Source organism: Poecilia latipinna, unplaced genomic scaffold (assembly GCF_001443285.1).
Source record: "Poecilia latipinna isolate Pla-1442-1.1 unplaced genomic scaffold, P_latipinna-1.0 Scaffold1613, whole genome shotgun sequence".
Classification (NCBI taxonomy): Eukaryota; Metazoa; Chordata; class Actinopteri; order Cyprinodontiformes; family Poeciliidae; genus Poecilia; species Poecilia latipinna.
The window spans coordinates 126,776-152,366 of record NW_015114229.1 but is presented as its reverse complement, the minus strand read 5'-3'; the positions used below and the strand labels follow the sequence as shown (position 1 = coordinate 152,366).

Here is a 25,591-nt window from a genome sequence, read left to right as displayed (position 1 = left end):
TTTCCTAAATAAGACCTTTGCAGAAATATTCAGCGTACTGACGAGACAAAAGTGTTAGTAACAGGATGCATATGTTTCAAAAACTAACAGAGTTCCAGATAAAAAACATTATGGGTATTACGCTGGTCAACTGATTCTGGTCTAGTTAACCACAACCTGGACAACTTGCAGTAATTGATGAAACCATAAATTTATTTCTTATCAAAAAATCCTGTAGTTGAACTTCTGGATGTCATTTTTTTAAGCTCAAACCTTCTTAGGTAATGCAGCAGGATGAAGATCAGAAGCATATTAAATGGGAAAAAAAACTGTCTAGAGGGGCCTAGTCAAAGTACACTCTAAGATTTTATGATAAAGGCTGAGGCATGACTTTGAACAGTCGTCTGTATGGCTGATTCTACCTAACTCCTCCATAGATATGTACAAAACTCATTGCCAATTATCACAAATGGTTGATGTCACCATTTGCCACCAAGGGTGACACACTAGTTGTCATATTTAGGCGTGATTACTTTTTGTATACGGCCAGGTTGTTTAGGTCACTTCATTTGAAAAAATGCTCTATTTACACTGATCATCATGAAATAATTAATGACAATACAAATAATTTCCGAGGCTCTGTGCTCCAGCATGTAAGGTTTAACTTTCCTATGAGACTTGAAACCAAATGCAGTTGGTTTCCTACTTTTCAGAAATCAGGAGAGTAAAAAAGGAATATAGGTGGGGAAAAAAAGCTGTAAATTGTTGGTATCATCAAAATTATGTTTTGTGACTTCGCCATATGATGCATAAAAATAAAATCCATGCAGCCATCTAGCATGCTAGCTGGTTTTATGGTTTGAATGAGCCACAAGCAAAAAAAAAAAAAAACCCTCCAATCAAATCTGTTTTGTTCCTTATAAATACAGTGAGAGCATATTGCATTCTGAATGTCACTCTTTGGCTGCATAGACATTATAAAAAATGTCATTTCCCTTCAAATACCAGAAGAACACAAAAGTTGAGAGAGAAAAGACAGAAAAATGTCACTCTTGCAGATTGGCTTTGTAAGAAACAAACACAAAACACAAACCATCACTAGCTCTTTACTTTCCCAAAGATTAACAGTGAAGCAGAGATTATTTTAGCAAAGGATGAAGCATGTTGTCCTTTTCTTGTTGGTATTTATTTTAATTTGAAAACCATAAAAAGTGCTGGAATATTGATGCTAATGTTTCTGAATGAAAGCAACATCCACACAGTCCATACAGTGTATGCATTCATGTAATGTCATGAATTATGCATTCATTTCTTTGTGTTATGACATAACTAATGGGCATCAATTATTAAAATGCTTTAGGAGCTGGGATGAGACTGACGGTTTTTAATTTTTTAGTTTGTTTACTGGAGATTCTTAATGTCTGAGTCGGAGTAAAAGTGACTGATATAATGTGGCTTAATCCATAAAACATGCAGGGCATTTTGAATCTTATTGGAAACAACGCCGCGGCCAGACTCATAAAACTTTGTTGAAAACAAATGGTAAAACATATAAAGAATCTGTGTAATTTCACTCTTATCTATTATTACTTAGATATTTGTCCTCCTACCGCGGAGTGCATTAATCAACATGGTAGATAAAAGGCTTATGTTTAGAGTATGGAGCTTTTTTTGAACTTATCGTCCTGCGTTCAACAATCCCTGAATCAATTATTCATTGTAGCGGGATTAGAAATTCAATTTATTAGTGTTTCCAATTTCTTTTTTTTTTGTTTTTTTTGTGAAGTTCAGGGATGAAACGTTCATGCAGCAAATGCAAGAAAACATTAGAGTGTTCTAGCTTTGTCTGTGTATTTTTTTTTCCCAGACAGGCATTATAGTTGGCCGCAGCAGGAGCCCTCAGCCAGGCATAACAAAGTTCATTTTAATAACACCACAGGTGGCAGGGAAGGCTTTAATCTTGGTCTCTGCTTCTTGTGTTTGAACCCTCATAATATTCTGCATGTGCTCCCCTCCTGATATGCCACTCAGTTATATGCTGCTACAAGTAAAATCACAGCAATCAGTTACAGTTTTTTTTTTTTTTTCGTTTTTTCTTTCCAGAGTCGGTCGAACATCTTACACCGACATAAACTTTGCTGAGCTTGTGTCTGAAATCTTATTTCTTTCTTCAGTCCCGTTTCTTCTGTTGTCATTTTATATGAAATAAAATATTATTTTATCAAATCTGTCAAATAAAAAAGAATCCAATTTCTTTTTCGCAGACAATCCCGTCTTTTATGCACTATTTGAACAGACTTTTCTGTGAAAGTATTAAGTCACAACGTTATTTGTGAAGGTGTTCATACCCACTAAACATTTCACTTTACAGCTAAAAACATTTAGTCTAATTTTATATGTTATGCTCACTTAATGCCCTTTCTCTGAAATGATATTTTCTTCCACAGAATCTCATTTACACTCTCAACACTTTGACATGATTCTGCCACCATAGAAGATCACAGGTTAGATGCTGCAACAGCATCTCTTAAGCTAATTGCCTTAACTTGTGCAAGTTAAGACTTGTGGTATTCATGGGAGTTAAGGACCACAGTCGTCTGTGATGAGCTAAAGACTGTAAATACTTGAGACTCTCTCTAAAAATGGTTTTGGGGATGCAGCCGATCAACGCCGATCAACTCTTGGACTGACTGCTTTGCCAATGCTCGCCAGTAGCTTTGTCAAGTAGCATTGCGCCTCCCACGTTGCATTTTTTCCACTGAAAATTTGATGTGCTCTATCAGAAACATCTGTGACTAGACGAAACGTCCAAGAAAGTTTGGAGCTACGTTCTACCGGTCCATTGTACGATTCATTGACCATCCATGTGTATCACTTATGGTTTTATTGTCACTGATGAAAGCATTTAAACAGCTCTCTGTGATGGTCACAGGGTTTCTCTGCCGCTGTGCCAGAGTTCCTCTGTTTGGAAATTATGAATCCCGCTGAACAACAGACATTTCAAATATAAATGCCCTCCTCATCTTTTATTTGAAGCGGATATAAAGACAACATGCACTTCCCTTTCATTTCACAATCATGTGTTTCCTTGTGTTGTTGATATTGGCTGGAGGAAGTCGGTGCATCTTTCAGTGGAGGTGTCCTCTCCTTTATGCCCTGACATTATTACCATTTAAATGCAAAGATATAAGTTTTTGTAGCTGTTTTGAAAGTTGATTATCAGATAACACCGCCTACTGCTCGTGTTTGTCGTTGCTAAGCAGGACATTATTTCTGTAAATGCATGACATTCTTGGTTCCAGAGTGAAGAAATGATGGTCATTTCCACACAATGAGAAAAAGAAACATTTTATTGATATGCACTCTGGTTATATAAGTTGGTAATAACAACCCTCTTGTCTAAAGAGTCAATGTGTTGAAATGTCTTTAAAAGAAATCTAGCTGCTGTCCATAATTCACTCTTTCTTTGTGTGTGTTTCAGCAAACCCCCTGCTCATGAACTCATCCATGCAGCCGGATCTCACAGTGTCCCGTACATATACCAGCCCCATATGTTTCCAGGACTCCATTGACAAGGAGTTAATGGCCGAGCACTCACTCCTCGACCCGCTGCCCGATCTGAAGGCGAAAGGTTAGAAAACTCGACCACTAGTAGGAGATTTATTCTCCTTTCTTTGAATACATTTTATTTTGTCTCTAAAGAAACTTTTCATCCAAAACAACCTGATTCTCCAGTCCGTGTTCTCCGATGTGTTAGTGCTAACATCAGTCTCTCCAGGAAGTTGCGACGTTGCAATCACCACTATTAATGCAAATTCAGTCATCATTCAGACTTGCAATCATTGCACCTTTTCCTTAATTCTGACCAGTCCCCTTAACGTTTTCTGTATTTCGCTCTTTTCTGATCAGTCACTGCAACTTGAGTGAATTTTAACCAATCCCATTAGCCCTCTTCTCAACTCAACTTCCTGTTTCACGATGTGTCTTGAAAGCCAAACAGATGCTAAACAGTAACATTTGCCTTTTTAATTTTTAATTTTTTTTTTTTTTTGCAGTAACCATTTTGAATCTTTCCGTCTTGTCAACTTGATCAATATGTATTTTTTCTTTTTGCACTTTGACAACTCTTTGTGACATCATTTTATTTGTATTAAGAGCTATTTCAAGAACGTACATGGAAATGTTATTTTCACTTTAAATATCAACTATGTTGAAATTGTCAAAGGTCTTTCTTGCAGAGGTTATGTGCAGCAATGTAAACTTTTTTGTCAACTACCAGGTTATGGCAAAAATAAAGTTTAAAAAACTTGCTACTTTTTGAAAAAGTAAGTAATTTTAGGCCGCAACAATCGCAAAAAAAAAAAAAAAAGTCGCATCATCCTAGAAACACTTTAATATGCTTTTAATGTATTTTACACTTGCATATAAAAAAAGCTTTATTTGACGACACGTGTTCAACAAAAAATGAGAAATTACATGTTTTTGTTTGTTTTTAATGACTCGTTTAGACGAGGCGTACTACGAGATTCATGGTCATACTTTATATTCTCCCTGCAGGGGATCTTCTGACGTTACTAAATTTCCCTTTTTTGCAAAATTCTGAAAAGAAACATTAAGATGAGTTGAGATTGAATAGGGAAATTATTGAAATCTTTGAAAGATGACGGCGTGCTCCTCTCAGGTAATCCCCGACTCTAAACACGAAGCAGTCTGAGCACAGACTGTTCTCATTTGCGGTTCCCTGTTGGTGGAACGAGCTGCCAAATTCTGTCAGTCTCTCTCTCTCCACCTTCAAGAAACATTTGCAGACGGATTCTTAATAAAACACTCACGCCTCCTTTTCTTACACCTTTAACAGTAACACTTCTACCTCACAGTCTTTTTTTTTTCTTCCATCTTTTAAATAGTTGAGCTTAACTGAACATAAAGGAGGTATGTTGCACCCTTTTTAACAAGTTCAAGCTAATTTCTTGAAGTTCTAAATATCTAAGAAAAGGAAGCACACTCTGTTTCAGCACCACAGCTTCTGTTCTTTACAAGGTTTTAAAATTGCTTAGATGTAACCTTGAGCATACCAAATCACACAGCCAATTCCACTCAATATCTTTGAAACAAAACAGTAAAAAAAAAACACTATGCTACGTGTGAAAAACTAACAACTTGTAGAAACTCCTTTAGCAGCAGTAAATTGGTGTGGCCATTTTCTGTAGGCTTTTATGTGGAATCTTTTGCAACATTGCTTCAGTTCTTTAGGTACTGCATGCAATTCTTTCTGCAAGGCTCTTAAGTTCAGATCAAGTTGAGATCTAGTACTTTGACTGGGCCGTTGGGTCACACTGATTCCACTTTTTTCGGTCGTGTTGTGGCAGAATTGCTTCTGTGTAGGAGATTGTGTCCCTAATGATGAACCAGCTGCGTACTTTTAGAATAACTTGGTGTACAGAGGAGTTTATGAGAGACTGAAGGTGCCCATGTTCAATAGTTAGTTTGTGTTGAAAAATGTGATTTGCTCTCCAGCAGTACAGTGCATTACAGGTTAGATTGACATCAATTATTTGTTTGCCTACCACAGATATGAACCGCAATATTACAGATGAGCCATATTTTGTAAAGCTGTTTTGATCCATAAGCAATAAGATTTTAAAAGCCAAGTCTGTGGAGTCTGATATGAACCTGGTTGGTTTTCTAAACATTTTACAGTCTGACCTTAGGAATCTATTTTATTGATGCTTCTGTAACTGTTCCTAATGTTCCTCGCTGCAGAATGACGGGCTTTTAATTGTTTGAAAACAGCCATGTGGCACTTTATATAGGGAGATACAATTGCTTTCATTAGTCTCTGAGCTGCTTCTGTTACCAGCTAAGCTCTCTACTCTGTTTTTCATCCTACAGGCTCATAACTTGTCTGTTTAGCCGTGTTTCTCTCCTGGATGAAACCAGTAAAAGAGAAGCTGCTGCTGTTAAGACGCTTTCAGAGTCACAGTCCGTTGTGACATTTCGCTCAGTAAAGCGTCCTGAAATGATATGTGTGGTGTAAACAAAATTGAATTCATCTGAATCACTTATGCCTTTGGTAAAACATATTGGCATTCTTCAGACCAAGATGCAGCCAACAGGTCTGGTTTTCCAGGGTAGACCTGACTGCTGATGTGTTAATCATGTGCTTTCAGCAGCAGCATGTTCCTGCTACTCTGCCTCTTACCTCCTATGAAAGCAGCAAAGCTGGACTTAAATTCTGACAGTTTCTTTCTTCTGGCCTAATATTATTTTCTGCAGACCTGAGGTCAGTTTAAATAATGTTAGGACCTAATAATAACCAGACCGCTTTTATGACGCCCTGAGATTTAAAAGCGCATAATTCTTCAATGACTGGCTTGCTATTTCCCGTGGCTGTTCCTTTGTCAGAAAACAGCATAACACAGAGCCACTTTACTGCTCTCTTTCTACCTGATCTCTTCTATTGAGACAATTTTTGAGGGCAGATTGAGCAGCGTGACTCCACTCTGTCTTTGTCTTATGTGGGATGTTACCCTTTTGACGTCGGTGTAAACAAGTAGACATAAATTGCACTCCGCAACAGCCGAGGCACATAATGACCGAACAAGAAAACATGCGGTACCTGGCCCGGGAGCTCACACATCAAAACCGCTGCCCAGAAAACTGGTATTAAAATACGTGACCTCCAATTTATTTCTCAAATACTTGCAATTTCATGACCCGCAGCAGCTCAGCCACAAGCATTTGGAAGTATCGGCTGGGCCAGGTTGAGAAACCTCGACTCTGCAGATAGAAATGCTTGACTGGTCACAAGTTGTGTACCACAAAAAAATAAAATAAAAATAACCCCAGTCACATATCAGTTTCATAAACCTTGGGTTTCACTGTCAGGCAATTTCTCTGTCTATAAAGACTTCTGACACAAGGGCTGACATTAGGGTCTTTTGTTTATATGGATCATTTATCTGCTCTCAGTCGAAGGTAGTAACTAGTTACTTTTACATGAGTAACCATTTCGGGGGAAAAAGTACATCTAGGAGTGATTTTATTACACCTTTTACTTAAGCAGCATTATTATGGAGGAATGCTGCTCCTACTTAAGTAATTAAAAACAAGTTTTAACTTTAGTCCTAAAAAATACCAGTTTGAGCATTATGCTGGATTTTTGTACAATGGCTCCCAGGTGCAAACAGCAGAATGTACTGCAAACAAGAAATTTTGCAATTAGAAAAAAATAGAAGCGAAAACCTAAAATCTACAAGACAAATGCAAACCAAATGCTGCAATCACAGATAAATACCCACACATAGCAAAAACAGAAAGTAAGAAAAGCTGCAAATAAAGCTTCACAAAAACAGAAGTTCTCCATGCCACTAGGGGGAGTCTGGAGTAGATACTATTATTTATGTATTTATTTTGTTGCTCTATAGTATTATAAAAGACTATGTCATTAAAAACACAAGTATAACACCTTTTCATCCTTTCTCCAACTTTCTCCTGGACATTGAGGAAATCAATCCTGAGGGCATAGTGATCGACTCCCCCTGCTGGTCTGGAGCTCTTCCGTTCAGTGGACCGAGTTTTAAATATATTTAAGTATATTTGGATTAGATGCTTAAAAAAATAATTTGAGCTTCCAAATAAAGATTCATTGACATTATTAAATAAACAGAATTGATATTGACCTCGTCGGTAACTTCAACGATGTCAAAAGGAAAGTACAAAACAAGACTAAGAACAAAACAGATGTGGATGTTTGATGAGTTGACAAAGTTTTTCCGTCTTGCAAAGTTCCTCGGAGCAACATCCTTTATCAGAAAACCACAACATGGCCGATCTTGAAAATCTGCCCTGTTTTTCTATGGATTTGTGCCACCAGCAACAACAGCGGCTGAGAAACCGAAGCAGCTGTCACACTCTTTTAAATCTCCAACCTTATGTTGACACACATAACATAGATGTGTTGCGTGTCTGTGAATGTTAAGAAATGAATTTTACTTTGCGAAACATCAAGGCCTGTCACATCCGTGGAGTGTGTGTGTGACATGCTTTTTACTTAGAGTCTGGTTAGTTTGGAAAGCTTTTCTTACCCAACAAATGCAAATTTAAAAAGCCCATTTGTTTGACGATCTGAAACGTATTAGTGTGACACAAGAGAGAAAAACAGCCACTGCTAAATGCTGAAACTTAGACGTGAAGGATGTAAAAATCACCTTTTACATAGAATCTGCAGTGTAAAGACTCTACTTTGCTGGTTCTCTGGATGCAAAGTGTTGCTCTTCCCTCAGGCTCGTTGTTTCAGCTGGAGGCAAAATCCTTGGCAGAGGCAGGCTGGCTGCTCTTTCAGGATTAGCTTTAGTGAGCAGTCAGAGGGCGAATCACTTTACTACGAGCGTGTCATAAATGTAAACAAAGCTGCTTACTGAGCGCCGCTCGCCTTTTGTTCGGGTTGAACAGCTGTACTGACGAGACGTCAGAGGTCATAAGTTTACAGAAAGCAAAATTTCAAAGCGTTCATTGTTTCCACAGGGGCGACAGAAAGGGCAGAGTACCACGTCATGTCCCACCCTCAGACATTTCCACGGGGTTTGGCTCCAGACTACAGAGGGGTTGCAGTAGGGACAACGCTGGGCAGGAGAGGCAAAAACCTTTTCACTCCGCGGGTCTTTCAGACGCTCAGCAGGCCTCTGCACAAAGCAACGGCGGTGTTTGGCCATGCTGGAGGCAGGCTGGTGGTGCCCAACACAGGTGAGCCAACTGTGAGGCAATTTGATCTGATGCGACCCTCCTGGGAGCGTGAACTCGGGTTTCTGTAGGTGAAGGTGAATGTGGCAGAAGATTAAAGTTTTGGTTTTGGTCATCTACAAAACCACCATCATTTTTCAATTTGCAAATTGAGGTTGGTTTTTATGTTGTAATCTAACACAAAACAGTGGATGACAGTAAAATGGAAGGAAAAGTATGTGTGGTTTTGTTTTTTGTTTTTCATGCATTAATTATGATCCTTTGTCAGGATTTTTTTCCAATTTTTTTTTTATTTTCTTAAGGCATAAAAAGAAGGAAGGAAAAAAAATGTAATTTTTTATTTATTTTATTTTTTGTTTTTAATTTTTTTAGGTGATCAATTGTAATTTTCTCCAAATACAAAGTTATTTGAAAAATACATCAGTAGTATTGTTCTTTAGGGGTTTTGTGATCAATATATATATATATATATATATATATATATTTTTTTTTTTTTTTACCTGTCAGGGTCGTCTGCAGTAGAAGGAGGGACCGGGTCGGTCGGCATGCTTTTGTGTCTGTCGGCCATATTGGATGTAACAAAAATAATTTCTTGCATTTGCAGCTGACGGCCAGTAATTGATGGTGTATTTTATGATGCATTAGTGTCCACTTCAGTGGTCTGTGTGCATTTATAACATAAAAATCCACAAGAAGCACAAGAAAATGACCACTATGCATGAAAGGGTTAATGTGAAAATGTTAAGTGGACCAATTTGCTGTCTAAAAACACAAGATGTGGAATTTTGATTGGAAAGCTGGAATAACATTCTGATGCATCAATATGCTACGGCTGAATGTATAGCATTCGTTTCCTGTTTAAAAACGACCATCCAACCCATTCTCAAGTCTTTCGTAGCTTCTAAAAGGGTTTCCTCCAGTACTTACTCTGTATTTAGCTCTATCCATATGAACGCTGACCAGCTTACATGTCCCAGCTGATAAAAAGCATCAGCTCAACAGGTATGGCGTATACTGGCCCATTCAATAAATTAGAATATAATTTAAAAGTCCTTTTATCACAAGAAACATGCCATTTAAAATTAGGACATTATACCAAATCAATAAAATAAACTATCTTTAAAAAACAAAAAAATGTGGGTCTAACAAAAAAGCATGTTTACTTCCTACTTAAAGGTTTTTACTTTTAAAATGTACTTTTAATCTGACAAATGAGACTTATTGGGACAAATACTCTAATTTATTGAATATGACCACTTTTCCTTCCACTCTTTTGTTTTCTTCCATAAAATCAAATAAAATACATTAAGGTACTTTTTTCTAACTGCAGCAGCCTTGTGCTGTATATAGAACATCTTTAGCTAAATATATATGAATTACTGCCCCTAATTCAGTACTTGAAAGCATATAATTAACACTATGAAGAAATGTGTGAACTTCTACTTAGTCGTGGCAAACATTCATCATTCTGTTCCTCCAGGAGCTTCATCCGCTCCCCAGACTGGTAGCAATTGGTTTACGATACCAAACAACGCTGCCGACGCTTTTGCGAGGACGCGTTTAAGAAAGATGCGGCGTGTAAGTGTGTCTGCTTGCGACAGAGGCAGTCTTGGCAGCGCTGGGTTTCACAAGGCCTCTGAGACTCTCTCCTGTCACCTCGTTCTGGGGCCGTCACCCCGCTGGCTGTCACCCTCGGTAAAGAGGCCTGACAGCTGAGCAGGTGTGTGCCACGTGTGTGCGCGGCCGGCTGCCTGCTGATCAGCTCTCGCGTGCCTTTTTTCTCTGCAGGTATCAGTCTGCTGGTGCCTCACGGGGGGATCGCGGAAGACACTACCTGGGAAATGTACATGAGCATCAACCAGGAGGACAGCAGGTGAGGGACTCTCACAGAGGCGGCGCCGTCTGCCTCTCAGGCTGCTTCCTTTTAATCTCTCAGCCCTTCCCCGTGCATATCTCATCCATCTTGCCGTGACACCGTCTCCTTGTCTCGTTGCCAAACAAGAGCCTGGAACATACAAAGGCGACGACACACTCGCTCTCTTAAGAAGCACACAAAGTGACACGCAATGTACATATTCTGGCTTACAGATGCACATGTCCCCTCTCAGCTTGCCGTCTTTTGTCATCTTGCCGACTCCACAGGGGGAGGATGTGATGTGTCATAAATACATTGGAAGCCGTAGACGTATTGCATTACTGCCCTAAGCAACTCTCTCAGCGGAGGAAAACACACTTCATGACTACGGTAGTCTGTTTTCTATTTGCAGACATAGCTGTGACAGTATCTCTTTCCATCTCGACTGGTAAGAGATGCGTGTGCTGCGAACTCTGCAGTGTGAAGGCGATAACTGGTGTTTGGTCAGATGGATGGAGATTGGGTATGATGCGCTGCAGAATGCAGATGCAGCAGGAGAATGTAAGATTTTCACCAAGTTGCGAGACAGGGAGAAAAGGCCACGATAAGTAAGACCTGGTGGAGAAAGATCACAAACACAGACGTCCACCATGTTAGGTACACCTGTTTAATTACCTGTTAACACAGATAAAAGATCAAGGAGGGAGTAGCTACCCAATATGTTAATGTATCGAGGTGTGGTGAAGACAACTTGCTAGAGTTTAAACAACGCATGTTATTTACAGTGGACCCCCTGATATTAGCTAACAGGTAAAAGCTAAGATCTACAAATACTTGATACCCCCTTTAATAGACCTAAAACTGCTTTTAGTAACAGCTTACACACCAAATATACCTTATATGTATTAATATTTACAGTACATTAATACTGTCTCTATTTATAGAGACGGTATTAATAAGCTAAAATCCACTATCTTCCTTATTTCTGCTTTTGGGGGGTACAGTCTATCAGTGCCTATAACTAAATAAATGCAGCTCCTGGATTGGCTGCCAGCCAGTAGCATCTCCAGTAGCATTGTGGTTAGGTGTTTCAGCGTCCCAAATTTCATTTTCTTTCAAAACTTTTAAGAGAAATCCAGAAATACTGAACCCCAAATAGGCGTGGATCAACTGTAAGAGATTACAAATGTGGTATGGCCGTGTCCTAAGATGTGCAGAGTACGGTCTTAAAATATTCAGTGAGTGTCAGTTGTGTGGTCAGAGAGAAGTAGGAAACTAGATTTCAGCTGATAGAAAGTCAACAGTAGTTCAAGTAACCACTTGTCACGCAGAATACCGTCTCTGAACGCACAACTTCTCAAACATTCAAGGACTCTGACTGAAGAAGAGGAAGAGCTACAATCTACACCTATTCGACAAATTTGGACAATGTCAGATTGGATTAACATCTTAAGAGTCTTGATTTCAGCTGAGATATTTAGACGGTACAATCAGAATTTGGTGTAAACGACATGAGGCACCACTTGGTGTTTATTAGTCCCCAAAAACATCCATAGAAGCACAGCCAAGTTTGCTCAAAAAGCTCTACGGATATGAACATTTTTGCAAGGCGCTGCGTCTGACACGTCTGATTGCTTGGCAACAGACCCTCAGAAGACATCTTACAAGCAGAAGTCAGCCTTATGACATGTTTCTGATTTAAAGCAGCCACTATCAAGATGTCAGCATGTCTGTGCGAACCGTTTCTCACAAGATGTTATCACACGGACATGAGTAGCTGCTTGTGCTTCTGAATGTGATTTGATTTCCAAAGCGAACCCAAATAGCAGTGGGCAGAGAAGTGACATTTGGCTCCATCTGAAATTCAGCCGTCATCTCGCTGCATTTCCACACACCCATTAGATGCCTGGGGTCACAGGGGAAAGGAAACGCATCCAAGGTCGAATAGATGCCGTGGCTCGGAGCACAGTTAGCAGGCTCGTTGCACACTTCTGTGCCTTAAGTCGCTCCCGTTCAGCCAAACTGTTGCCCTCCAAGCTGCTGCTTTGCTCTGATAAGCCTGATGCTGTTTACTTCTCTGGCTGTCATTTAAGTAGCTGCAGGATCCGTGCACCGCTGAGCTGTCAGTCACAGCCTATCTTCTGACAGCCGCACAGTCCAGGGGAGAAATTGGATCCTTTCTTCCCATTCAAACCTCGGTCATCTACATAAGACGTTGTTTTTCTTCTCAAAGAATAGGAATCGATCAGCTCCGGCTCAGTTTCAGGTGCTCAAAGGATCTTCCCCATGTCCTCCAGGCATCAAGAAGCTTTTTTTTTTTTTTTTTCCTTCTGCGTGTGAACTTTCTGAGCTCAGCAGGGGACACAAGGTTGCTGAAGGACGAAATCATGGCGTGTGGCAAAACGCGCCTAATATGATACGGCTCACAAAAGTGGATAAGTCGAGGGGGGCCTTTCTTGGTTGTGCACATAGAGAAAGTCTGTAGTGTCGAAACTTGGAATAAACCTGTCTCCGATTGGTTCCATTGGCTGAAGGTTGTTTTTAGCGAGTTTTACAAAGTTTCATTGCTAAAACTTTCCTTTTACAACCGAACCCTAAAGTATACCTTCAGATTTTCTCTTTGGCTTCCCAGTGCAACATAATGGCCACCTCCAACACACATAAAGAGAAGAACTAAAGAGAGTTGTATTTTTTTTTTTCGAATCACATGAATGAAAGAGTCGTGAATATTTAATAAGTCCCTAAGCACTGCATTTGTTTCCTCTATACTCACAGAGAAATATCTATCTGATTAGCGTCTCGTGCCTCCCCCTCCCTCCACCCCCCATGTTCTTCAGTTTATCAGCAAATTTGTCTCTTTGGGACTGTGGAGCTTTTGGCTGAAAATCTCCCTTCTGCTAATGAGGGCAGCTCCAATTGGGCAGCGGCAGCGAGTGATCGAAACGCAGCAAAGCTGTAAAAATAATCAATTAAAAGTGATTAAAAAACTTAGCAGAGCTGAGATTAGGCACAGGGGCATGATGGTGATTCTCTCCGGGGTTGTCACTACATCTTTTACTGCGCGCATTATCATAAGAGCCTTTGCTCATTTAAAAATATTGATTTCTCCAGATTGAATTCCCTTTTTTCACCTTGAGATGTTCCCAGACTGAGACCAGGCCACACGTTCTGAAAATGCCGAGTGCTTTACGAAGAGTTTCAAAGTGAGAAGCATTTATCGAAAATCTCCTCATCATGGTATAAAAATAGTTAAAGCAGAAGTTAAATCTTATCCCTGCTGTTAACCAGATTAGATTAAATGATTTATCTTAATCTGGCCACTACAGTACTTTACCTTTAAGTGAAAAGTATCAACTAAATTATGCCTTTCGTCATTACAGCTATAGTTTTTAATGTCATTTTCTGGGATTTTGAGTAAACGACCAGCTAACCAAAAACTAGTACATAATTGTGGGTGAAAGTAAAAGACTTTGACATTCTTACAAAGGAATATTCTTTGAACTAAACTATCCCATTGTAGCTTGGGTAATGGAAATGCAGGAAAGCCACAGTCAACTGTCTCTATTGGTTTTCATGACCAACTCACAAAATAGGAGACTTTTGTTTGAAATAGTTGCATTAAAGAGGGCAGAACAGAATTTGATTGTGCATTTAAAGAAATAGACTTCAGAGATTGGAAACATTAGATTATTAGATTTCTGCAACATTTCCTTATGTTTATGCAAATCTCAGCATAATTACTCAGCATTTTCTATAAGTCACTGTTTACATCATAAGTGTAGCTGGTATGAAAACTTTTTGTGAGACATTGTATTTGTATTTCATATTAAGGCACTATTAAAAGAGAAAATATTGATGTGAAATAATTAGTGTTAATATAAAACGGTCCAAAGCTTTTCATGGTTCGAATGGAAGCTGCACTCAATCTGTACCGTTTTTTTTTTATTAACTTGTTGTTTCCTGCATAAAACACACAGCGGTATCATACAGCAGACTTGTGTTCGGTATTAACATTTGACAAGTTAGTAATAAAATAAAGTGCTGTCAGCAGTTTTCACGGGGACTATTTGTTTGATAGAAAGGGCTGTCACACCACAGCTGTTCACATCCTGTTCTGTGGATTAAATCCAGACTCACAGAGACAGGAGAAGGATTTTTTTTTCTTTCTTTCTTTTTCTTTTTTTTCCCATTTGCCTCCATTGACAACTTGCCTGGTCCAATACAGACTGTGAGAAGTGTTCGCTTTAATTAAGGTCCCAATTCATAAGCCCATAAGCGCTGTAGCTTTATTTCAGAACATGATAGATAGCGTGTAAGGCATTGTCAGCAACACGTCTGACAAACTGCATCCTGCGAGGTTTTGTTTTATGCAGAAACGCAGCATGATGTTCATCTGCACACATGAGACCGTACTTAATCAGCAACTGAAATTGTAACCAACAATGACTGCAGTGATAGCTCTTTGTTCCCATAACCACAATCAGGGATGTTAAAGAATCATCTTTAATCTTTGTTCACAGACAGTCTGGCTAATTACCATAGTCTCAACAGCAGGTAACCTTGGTTTCCTCTGAGCTGGGGGCTGATTAGCACAGAAGTGCAGCTGTACGGACAAGGTGCCGCCTGACTGAAAGTGTGAAATTACATTTGGACTGCAATTCTTTTCATTTTCTACTGTTGATTGGTAACAGCATAATGAAAAACAAAGCTTCTCACAGCGCTCTGAGTCAGAAGAATAACGGTGGTTAAAAAGTCCGAACGCAAACATGTTATCTGGTCTACGGGTGACGTATGCAGGGCTGGAAAACTGCACAGCTGCCAGCAGAACTGAATCATTTTTATTCAGATATTCAGAAATATAATAAATTAGTGTTGAGACTTACTCACAAAAATCCTCCATCTGTTAAAAGTTGAATAGTTTTCATAACTCCTTCAGTTAGCATGTTTTAAAGAAGAGCACCCAGACATGGTGAAAGTTGCTGAAGGTGAATGCAAATGAGAGATTTAGTGTTGTATTAAGGCACTTGAATTTGAAAATGACAACAAGCATTGTCCATACGAGGGAATATGCATTGCTTCTTTTGTAACTTTCATTTGATTTTCAGTCACTGCTGATATACAGCTCTGGAAAAAATGAAGTCACTGACCACTGAACCCCACTGAAAACCTCCTGGTTATTCCTTCAAATATTGATTTCTGAATTCTTCCTGAGTTAAAACATTAGTATTGTTGTTTATAAATGAATATGAACTTGTTTGCTTTGCGTTATTTGAGGTTTGAAAGCACTGCATCTTTTTTGTTATTATTTTTGTTAATTTATTTTTTTTTTACAGAGATGCATATTTCTAAACAACATACTAATTTTTCCATGCATGTTTAAGGTTTTTTTCTTGTTTCCTATGTTTTGTCTTCTTGTGTTGGGTATGTAAACAACCATTTTAAGTGAATGTAAAGATAAAAATATGGAGTTTTTTGTGAAACATCAACTGTTGTCACAATATTGAGGTATGTTGATGCTTTCATGTTTTATAGATTGTGTGTGTTGACATCAGCAGTGTACAGTTTAGTCTGTTACTTATTTCTTTTGTCTCATTTTCTTTTCTTGTTTTTTCAAATTTAATTGTAACGTGGACGTCCAATCAAAGTTAAATGTTTCATACACTTTCTATTAGTGATCGCAGTCATTAATAACTTCTGGTCAAATTAATCTAAAAGGTCAGGCTGTTGTCTGCTGCAGCCACTTAAAGCATTAGGTATTCTATGATGATTTAATCTTAATAGTACAGACAGAGCTTCTGCATAATGTAGTATGAGATTAAGTAATGTTTTAAATAAGATGTCTTGGGCAAAAAAAATAACTTGGGTCACTATTTTAGGAAGGTGACTTTATGTCCAGAAACTCCTTGGCAGGCTGACTGAGCTGTAGATCAGAATTGTGTTTGGTTCAATATCGGTTGTATAAAAGGGCGAGGCAGGAGTGTTGTCGATATTACTTAAGGCTGCACGTCTTCCTACAACTTAAAATGCAAGACAAATGGAGAACGGAGTGGTAGTGGTTTCAGAATAATTACTGAACACCGATATTAGTTTAAATGTGATGGATAAAACACATAAAATCACAACCTATAAGGGTGATACTTTGCGTTCGTCCCCGCTGGTGTATGATTTGACACACAGTCCACATTTGCGATGCATCTCTGCGCTCACGTTAGGGTCCGTTTGTGCCACAGTTATATTAATGATGCCGAGAAACACCCATGCTGCTGCAGCGACAACAGCACCAGCGTTGTGCCCTGCGTACGTGAGGTATCCAGCCAGGCCAGCTGCATGACTGATGGTGGTCCCATCGATTGCTCTCAGTCTTTAGGGCTTCCAGCCAAGTTTGGGCCCCTGGCCAAGAGCAGCTTGGCCCGGCTAATCTGTCACCAGGCTGGCCGGAGCAGCCTTCATAAGCTCCATCGACCCACAAAGCTTACACACTCCGGTCTAAAGCCTGTCCTCCCCACCCTCACTGTCCATTAGTCTTGGTGCTTTAATCTTCCTCTATCTGTGTGTCTGCACGTCAGCTAGTCAGAGATTGATTCATTATGGTTGTCCAGAGATTTGAGTTTACGGTGTTCATGTGTAAGTTTTACACTCCAAGTCCTAATTACACAGAGACCAGTAGGTAAAGATGTACAGTGCCTCATGAAAGCGTTCAGCTACGCTGTTTCACATTTCGTCGTGTTACAACCTTAAACATTTTTATGTATTTTATTGGGACGTTACGTTAGAGGACGTTAGAGGCCAAAGGGAGGAAACTGACACCCAGTTTACAAAACTGCGTACAAAGTCAATAGTCAACACTTTGTTGGTAGAGAAAGCATGTCTCTACTTTCTCTGGACATCTAGAGACTGAAGTTTTTTCTTCACCCACTTGTAGTGAGAGTGGGTGGAGGGCGTCTGTGAACATCAATTTCCAAGTTTTGCCACAGATTCTCCATTGAATTCAGGTTTTGACTCTGACTTGATCACTATTGCCCATCAACATTTCTGTTGAAGCTCCAACTGTATGTTTTATTGTCGCTCTCTTCCTGTTTCAAGTCGTTTGAACCCCAAATAAGTTTGTTCTTGTATTTAACCCCTTCTATCTTCCTATCAACTCTGACCAGCTTAATTGTCCTTGTTGAGTAAAATCACCCTGAATCCCCTAAATATGACAAAAGACAGGAAAAAGGCTACATTTGGCCACCTAAAGTCATCGTTTATGATGCCTTCATTTCGAATAATATCTGAAACTGAATTAAAACCTATTTTAGCTCAAAAGAGGTTTGTAATAATTTACATATCTTTAATAATTAAAGCCGGTAGGATGTACAAAATATTAAGCTGTGGCCTTATTTACTGATACCCAGATTTCCATTTTTGTTAGAAATAGTCCAGTATCGTTTTCTTTTTTAGTTAAAATGTTTCCAGATCTTGTCTTAGGCACTTCTTGTTTAAAATATGTTGTTTATCACACACAGTGACTGAATTAATGCAGCACATTTGTTGAGAAAAGGCATAAAACTGCTGTATTTTACATGTGTGCAGCACTGTGCCGGAGGACGGGGCAGAGATCTTTTTGAGTCCTGCCGTCACATACGGCCCGCCAGGCCTCGACCTGTCCTGTCCAGTAGCCATGACTATAGCACACTGTGCAGAAGTTGCTGCTGACAACTGGACCATCAGGTTAAAGAGACAAATCCAGGACAAGTGGGAGGTGAGTGAACTCGTTTTATCCTCAAGTGAAAGTAAGCAGATTGAGATTTTCCCTCATCACTTCAACACTTAATGCCAAAGTATGTGCACGAAACTTTTAAAAGGGGAATATTATGTATTTTCAAGGCACATGGTGCCATTTTATTACACACTCAAGGAACTGTTGCCTTCAGTTGTTATAAGACGGAGGTAGATATAAAAAATGATGTAAAAGAAATTTGGTGTCGCATTTTGATTCCTTGAAATTAGCCTCTGTCACTTTAAGAAACTTCTGCTCTTTCCCAAACTCCGCCTTCCACCCGTCATCACAACAATGCTCCTCATTATGCCGTTTACAATGGTTCTTAGGAGTGTTGAACCGAAAAATAGTTCACATGCTATCATCTCATAACATCATAGCATGGTGTAAATATAAAAGAATATATTTAATGTATTCAGCTGATACTTATTTTAAGGCTGGTACAATTAAAAATATAGTAATTAAAACTGTATCTCAAACTGTTTAACATCCAAAAGACTTGATAGAGTAAATGGTAGTAGTAACTTTTTACTAAAGATACAAATTCTCTTTTTTTTTACTTGAATAAATATATCTGATTTAGCTTTTATTTACAATTAATTTGTTTTTAATTTCTGAGTAATAAGTGCAAAAGAATGAAGAATTCTGTAAATGATACAGAGTAAAACAGGAGAACTATTTTGATTTAGGTTTTAATGAAAACGTATCTCACCTAGCTGCCAGAATATAAAAAAAAATTGATTAAACAGAATTAAATATTCAAAACACTTAAAAAGCTAAATTGCACACCTCTCTCTCAAAGCTGTCCGTGAGTAGGCAAAAACCGAAAAAAAAAATTGTGAAGTGCACCTTTTAAAAGATGCAGGACCTCCCCTCCCTCGATGCATTAGAGTGTTATTTCCGTGATTGCCGAGCGACTTCCTTCGCACATCTAGCTCTTTTAATAAAATAATAGCTGTAAAAAAGTCCTTCAACTCTGCCCTTTGGAGTAGCAGCCTATCACAAGAGCACTCAGACACCTGCAATCGCTTCCACGCAGTCACCATTCTTCTCCCCGTGTTTTCTCTGCTCTTTTAATGTTTAAGTAACCTCATCGAAAGCCTTTGGAGACCTCATCAGGTCACAGTGACCTCAAAGCCAGACTCTCCCTGAACTGGGAGGGGTGGGGGGGCCGAAGGGGTGGGATGGATCTGTGACTTTGCCTACCTGGTCCTTTCACTCGCCGTGACATTTACACAGATGTAATTTGCCACAAGATGTGTTGCACAAAGAGGAAGCTATCAAAATACCCATTGCTGATGGGAGCTATACGCCGACGTAGAACGGGAGGGAGGGGAGGGAGGTCAGACACGGACAGGAAGACGGAGGTTAAGACAGGGAATATATTTTCCGAATGTAGCACCGTGGCCCATCTCTGTCATGGAGAATTAATGAGGCTTTTATCTCAGGAAGGGTGCTCACTCAAATCCTAATCTCTAAATTAGTGATATAATGAAAGATGAAGGTCTCTTTCCCATTCTGTCCTCTCTTTCCTTTGCCCTCACTTTTCTCTTTCACCCCGTCTGCCTCTAAGCGCCATTCCCATTTAAGCTTCCGCTTTTTTTTTTTTACACTTGTTTGACTCCATCATTTCTCCCCCAGCCGCCGTCGCCTGGTGGGGGGATGAGCTATATCATAGATATCCGTCATGTGTGCCGCTTCTCTAATGGGCCCGGGTTGAAGCAGCTGTATGCCACAAAATCACTCGGCTTTTCTTTACTCGGCCATATGCAGAGGGGGCCGCCAGGTCGCAGGTACGTTAGGAGGTGATTCAGGGAGAACTTAGCACATGATGAGGAGCAATTGGCCACTGGAAACAACTGCCCCCTGCTAATCCGTTTGGTCTGTTACCAGCTCCCCCATCTGTTAAGAGAGATGCATCATTATTCATTTGCAAGTTGTTGTTTTTTTTTCCGTATAGCTTCTTATCCGAGGTTTTCTGGACGGTTTCCTAATGAATGATCTGTAAATGACACTAATGATATCGCTCATATTCCACATTTTAATGGTTTAGAGCAAAAAGAAATAAAAATAAAACTGCACACGTTGAGAAAGCACACTGATGCTCATACAACGCCTTCCAAGAGGATTTGCATAGTACAACAGCAAATTGGAATTTTATGTGACAGACCGGCACAAGTTGTGCCAGACCCGGTCGATTAGAAAAACATTGTGATATGTGGATTTCGAAAGATATTGCAAATAAATAAATGCATCCAGCCCACCTGAGTCAATAATTTATAGAGACAGCGTTCCCTGCAAGTACAGACACAAGTCACTTGGGGTATGTACCCCTATTTAGGACTGAACTTTGACTAGGTCACTGTCCCATATGAGTATACGTTGATCTAAACCTTTCCATTGTAGCTTTGTGGCTGCAAGTTTAGTGTCGTCGTCCTACTTGAGAGTAAATGTTTGATCCAATCTGAAACTTTTAAACTCCATCCATCTTTCTATCACCTCTGACCAGCTAGCTTACATGGCTCTGCTAAAGAGAAGCATCCCCACATCATACTGCTGTCACCACCATGTTTCACTGAAGCTACAATGGGTTCAGAGTATGTAGACCGGAAACTTCAAGTTATGTCTCACTCGACCAAACAATTGTTGAAGAGTTAATAGAGGAGCGGCATTGTGATGACTTCCTGAAGGCAGAGTTTCAGAAAGAGCAAGAGTTTCTTAAAGAGACAGAGGCTCAATTTCAAGGCGATAAATTAGGAAGTTGTTTATTTCAAGTCATCTTTGATATACTCAGCATTTTTATAACAACTGAAGGTAAGATAATTATTTGATTGTGCTGTAAAATGGCACTATGTAGCTGGAAAACACTTAGTAAAGTTACAAAATGTGGATTTAAAAAAAAGTCAAAGGTAAATCATTTGCTTAAGTAATCAAATGACTTGCAAAAAGATTCACTGTCAAATTTAACTCAAATAAAAACCCTGCTTTTGAACAGCATTTCCTTCTGCTGCTATATCTAGCACTTATCTTATTTTCCTCTCCCACCAAAGGAAGTGATGTCAGTGGATGAGGAGAGCACGTCCTGCTACTGTCTGCTGGAGGCCCAGAGGTGCCATGTGCTGTTGGAGCAGCCGGGTCGTTACGCGCTGGTCGGGGAGGCGCTGAACCAGGAGGCTGCCAAGCGACTGCGGCTAGCCGTCTTTGGCAGCCCAGACCTGAGCAACTCGCTGGGCTTCACCCTCAGGGTGTACTGTGTGGACGACACTCCCTACGCTTTCCAGGTATCAGGGAACAAATGTAATATATCAAAGTTGTTGTTTTTTTAAATTTCCATACTGATTTCGTAAAATCTATATGTGAAGAATGGAGAAACTTATTTTTATAGTTTCTCTGTTTTTTTGCAAAGAAATTATTAAGGTTGAATATATGAAAAGCCCATTGATATTAGCTTGGAAGCTATCTTTTGTGAAGATATGCTTTGTGTGTTGTATTATTTTATCTGTTACTTTATATTTAGGGTTTCAGGTTAAAACAGAAGTAATTGGCTTACATGTTTCACCTCCTAAGTATAAATTAATTAAGCTTACACTTCCGTATGAATTTGTTCCACAACAATTATCACCTATCATTCTCATTCTGCAGCTTGTTCACATGCGTCAAAATACTTCTTACTGTCTCTGTTCTCATAAAACTTGATTGAGTTTATCAGAAAGCTGATCTCATTGACATATTTTCCAGCTTTAGCTGTCGGAATGAGAAAAGAGTCAAAAACTTTGACCAAAATGTGCTTCATGAAGGCTGTTTTTTTTAATTGCAGCTACTTTAACAGGGCTACAGGGTTGACATTCCTTATTGGGAATATATTGACTCACCTGACATTATTGTCATTCACCTAAATTAAAGACAATTATGCTGTTAGTTTTTCTGTGCTGTGTGATGTTTGGAGAGAAACTTTAAAAATGTCAGATTACGGCTTTATTTCTCTGCTCCTCATCATTGTACCAGCAAACCAACAGTTTTTGAAATTGGAGGTGTTAGCCTTTTTTGCTGTGATAGCTTACCTTAAAGCAGTGATGGAGGTGTATATTAACACCAGGATCCTGCAAAGATAGATTTATGTAGGCATGACAACCAAACTACACAGTTATTTGTTTTTCCTTTTCGTGAGCATATACCTAAAAATATCTAAAGACATAAAGTGAGTTTTGTGAAAAATTATTTCACCTCTATGGAACATGTACATGTTGATACATCTTTAAATAGTGACTAAGTTGAATCAGTAGGAAAAGGTTGTGTTGTTTTTTTTCACAATGAATCATCAGAGCTTTATGCGCACAGGAGTGCTCCTTATTCGTCAGTGAATAAATCAGAAAGTAGATCGCAATATTGTTCGTTCAAGGTTTAAGCCTTAAGCCTTCCGAAATGAGTAAATTCTTCATCAGAGGAGACTGAGCGCCTGCATAAAGTAATGTGATATAAAACATTGAGTCATTACTGAGACATTTAGATAATACTTGCATAACTTTGCATGAGTTGCATACATATGCAATATATGTAATTATTTATACTCAAAGTAGATTTACATAATTTGAAGTCATTTTTTAATGTATGAGTTAATGATTGGAGGTAATATTAACATTTTGTAGTAACTCAACCACAGTCCAGACTTTTATCTGATAGATCTTTATTAAATGGATAGAATTTGTGGAAGTAGATAAAAATTAGGGTCAAGAGCTTTGACCCTTAAAGCTTGGAGCTCATCGCACAAATTCAACTCAAAATGCCAAAAAGCTGCTCAACAGTTAGGAAACGGCTCAGGTTGCTATAATCCCTTGCCAAAATTTTCCATTAATATGTGTGTAACTTTGTAATTAATATGTGTTCAACTTTCTTTTCACAACTTGTTTATTTCCTGATGAAGCGTCAGAGCCTCATGCACAGATGAGCGCTCCTTATTGGTCAGTGAATAAATCAGAAAGTAGATCGCAATTTCTTTATGCCGAACACATTTTGACCCGACACCTTTTTAATTAAATAAAAAAAGTATTTTTGTCTAAAATGGCTACAACTTTCACATTGTTTTTTTTTTTTGTCAGCTTTTGTCTCTCATTTCCTTCTATGCCCGACATTCTTGATTGAACAAAAGTTATTTAAAATCCAAATCCAACTTGGCAGCAGCCTGGCTTAGCTGGTGATCCGATGGCCTCTGCTGCAGCATTAGACTTGTAGGAAGGTAATGCTGAAGCATTATTTAGCTAAGGCAGCCTATATTGTTACATTACTGGAATGCAAAGGAGATATGCAATAGTGTTTTCCAGGAGGACAAGGAACAGAACTAGACATCATATCTTGCCTTGACAAAAATAGCTTGTTGTTTGTAAATGGGATGGCAGTCTTACAAGAAATAAGGAGAACCGAGACATTTTTCATCCTGAGCAAAGAACTCTCTAAGTGAAAAGCAGATGCCTTTATTGGCAACAAAGTCCAGGTGAGTAGAGAAAAAGAAGACAAAGTGAACGTGTAAAACAGTCACAGTGCCAAATAAAGCCAAGGAAAAGGGCCTCGCACCAAGGATTGTATCATGATGAGCTTGCAGGTCTGTCAAACAAAAAAATTATTAAATTCACTTACCTTGAGATTGTCAAATAAAGTGACAACTCTAGCAATCAAACAAAAGGTGCTAAGATTTAAATCTCCTATATCACCATAAGTTATAAAAAAAATCTTGATACAATGCTATTTCAGTGCTTTATACAAATAATAAAGAATTCCCTATAAGTTACAAAACGTTATCGCTGGGCTAGAGGTAGCTCTAATTTCACCATGAATTTCATATACCTGTGAAAATCCACGCAGTGCTGAATGTTTTCAACAAACTGCTTACTGTGGGTCTTAAAGCGCATTAGTTGTAAGACTAAAAGCAATGGCTCCCTGAAGATTTCTTGTGTAACATACAAGTTTATCAAATGGTATAAGGCTCCAGCAGTGTTGCGTGTGGAAGCAGCCTGTGCAGCGCTCCGTTGAAGATCCACTTGTTAAGTAACATTGCCACTGGGAGACGCTTGATGACGAGGAGACAAAGAAGGACTTTTAATTACAAAGACAACAGATGCTCCAGGGTTGCTTCCCTGCCCTTTATTTGCGCGGTTTAATTTGCTGTCTGTTAATTAAATGTGTTTCTGCAACACATTTCATCTGTAAAGCACTTGAACACGTTAAAATGAGGCACAACTCGACACACGAAGCGGGGGTTCACCGCCTTGTTCTTGAGTTTGGAGCTATGTGGAAACGCGGTTCAGTCCTTTTTTTTTTTTTTGCATTTTTTCTTTTCTTTGAAACCGTTCTTTTCGGTCAGAGAGAAATTCTGCAGCAGCCATTGTACCATCTGAGCCCAACAAACAAAACCAGAGGTTTTTCTGAAATGGTCCCGTTAGTTGCCTCTCACTACCCACTTGTTCTGCATCAGTACTAGCTTCATTTGAGAGACAAAATTGCAAGTACTCAACGAGAAATTGGATGTAGGTGCCAAGAGTCAACTCACTCTACTTCTCCATCAGTGACACATGGTTATTTGGTCTCTTTGTGGGTTTTTTTTTCTGTTTTTCTTCCTTGCTTTTGTTTTCTTTTGTGCTTCATGCAATAATTTCCCCTGTGAGCTTGAAAATCGATAGGCAGCCTGCACACTTGGCATTGTCTTATTTTTTTTTCCCAGAATTATCTGCAAAGTGCACTACACAATTGCACACATCCAGCATCGATAAAAAGTATATCGACAGTCAAAAAAAAAAAGAAAGTGCAGATTTTTTGTTGTTTTTTCCTTTTTGAGGGAGGTTTCTACCTGAGAAGAATTTTCATTGAAACACCTCACAGTCTCGGTTTATAGAAGTAAAGTGAAGTATTACAAATATGTATATTTTTCAGCTCTTAAATATTTTTTCCATTTTCATTCTGCTTGTTTCCAACAACACATAACACCATAGCAAGTCATTTCAGTGTGCTAATTGCATTGTTTTCTTCCGATATAGTGTAAGTGAATGGAAGCAGATGAAAGTCCCACTTTTTCTATTCTTGGTTAGTCCGTGTTATGCTTATGAATTTTAATTACCGTACAGTGAGAATGTTGACATCTTGTGAAAACCATACAGCAGATAACACAGTTTCTCACTCCAATTAAAGTCATTTTACAAAGTTTTCTACAATTTCCTTAAAATGTAATTTAAAGCTGTTACAGAAGCTGCTGCGTGTTAAAATCAACA

General features: G+C 39.0%; 1 protein-coding gene across 1 annotated transcript in view; it reads left to right on the top strand.

Moving 5' to 3' along the window:
- Positions 1-1,676: 1,676 nt before the first annotated feature.
- Positions 1,677-25,591, top strand: part of LOC106964001 (netrin receptor UNC5D-like) — a 40,358-nt gene continuing 16,443 nt past the window's right edge. The window contains exons 1-5 of the mRNA XM_015059213.1: positions 1,677-3,610; positions 8,506-8,724; positions 10,510-10,594; positions 18,149-18,317; positions 21,386-21,616. Of these exons, the coding sequence (XP_014914699.1) occupies positions 3,475-3,610; positions 8,506-8,724; positions 10,510-10,594; positions 18,149-18,317; positions 21,386-21,616 (840 nt within the window). The 5' untranslated portion in view covers positions 1,677-3,474. The remainder of the gene's footprint in view (positions 3,611-8,505; positions 8,725-10,509; positions 10,595-18,148; positions 18,318-21,385; positions 21,617-25,591) is intronic.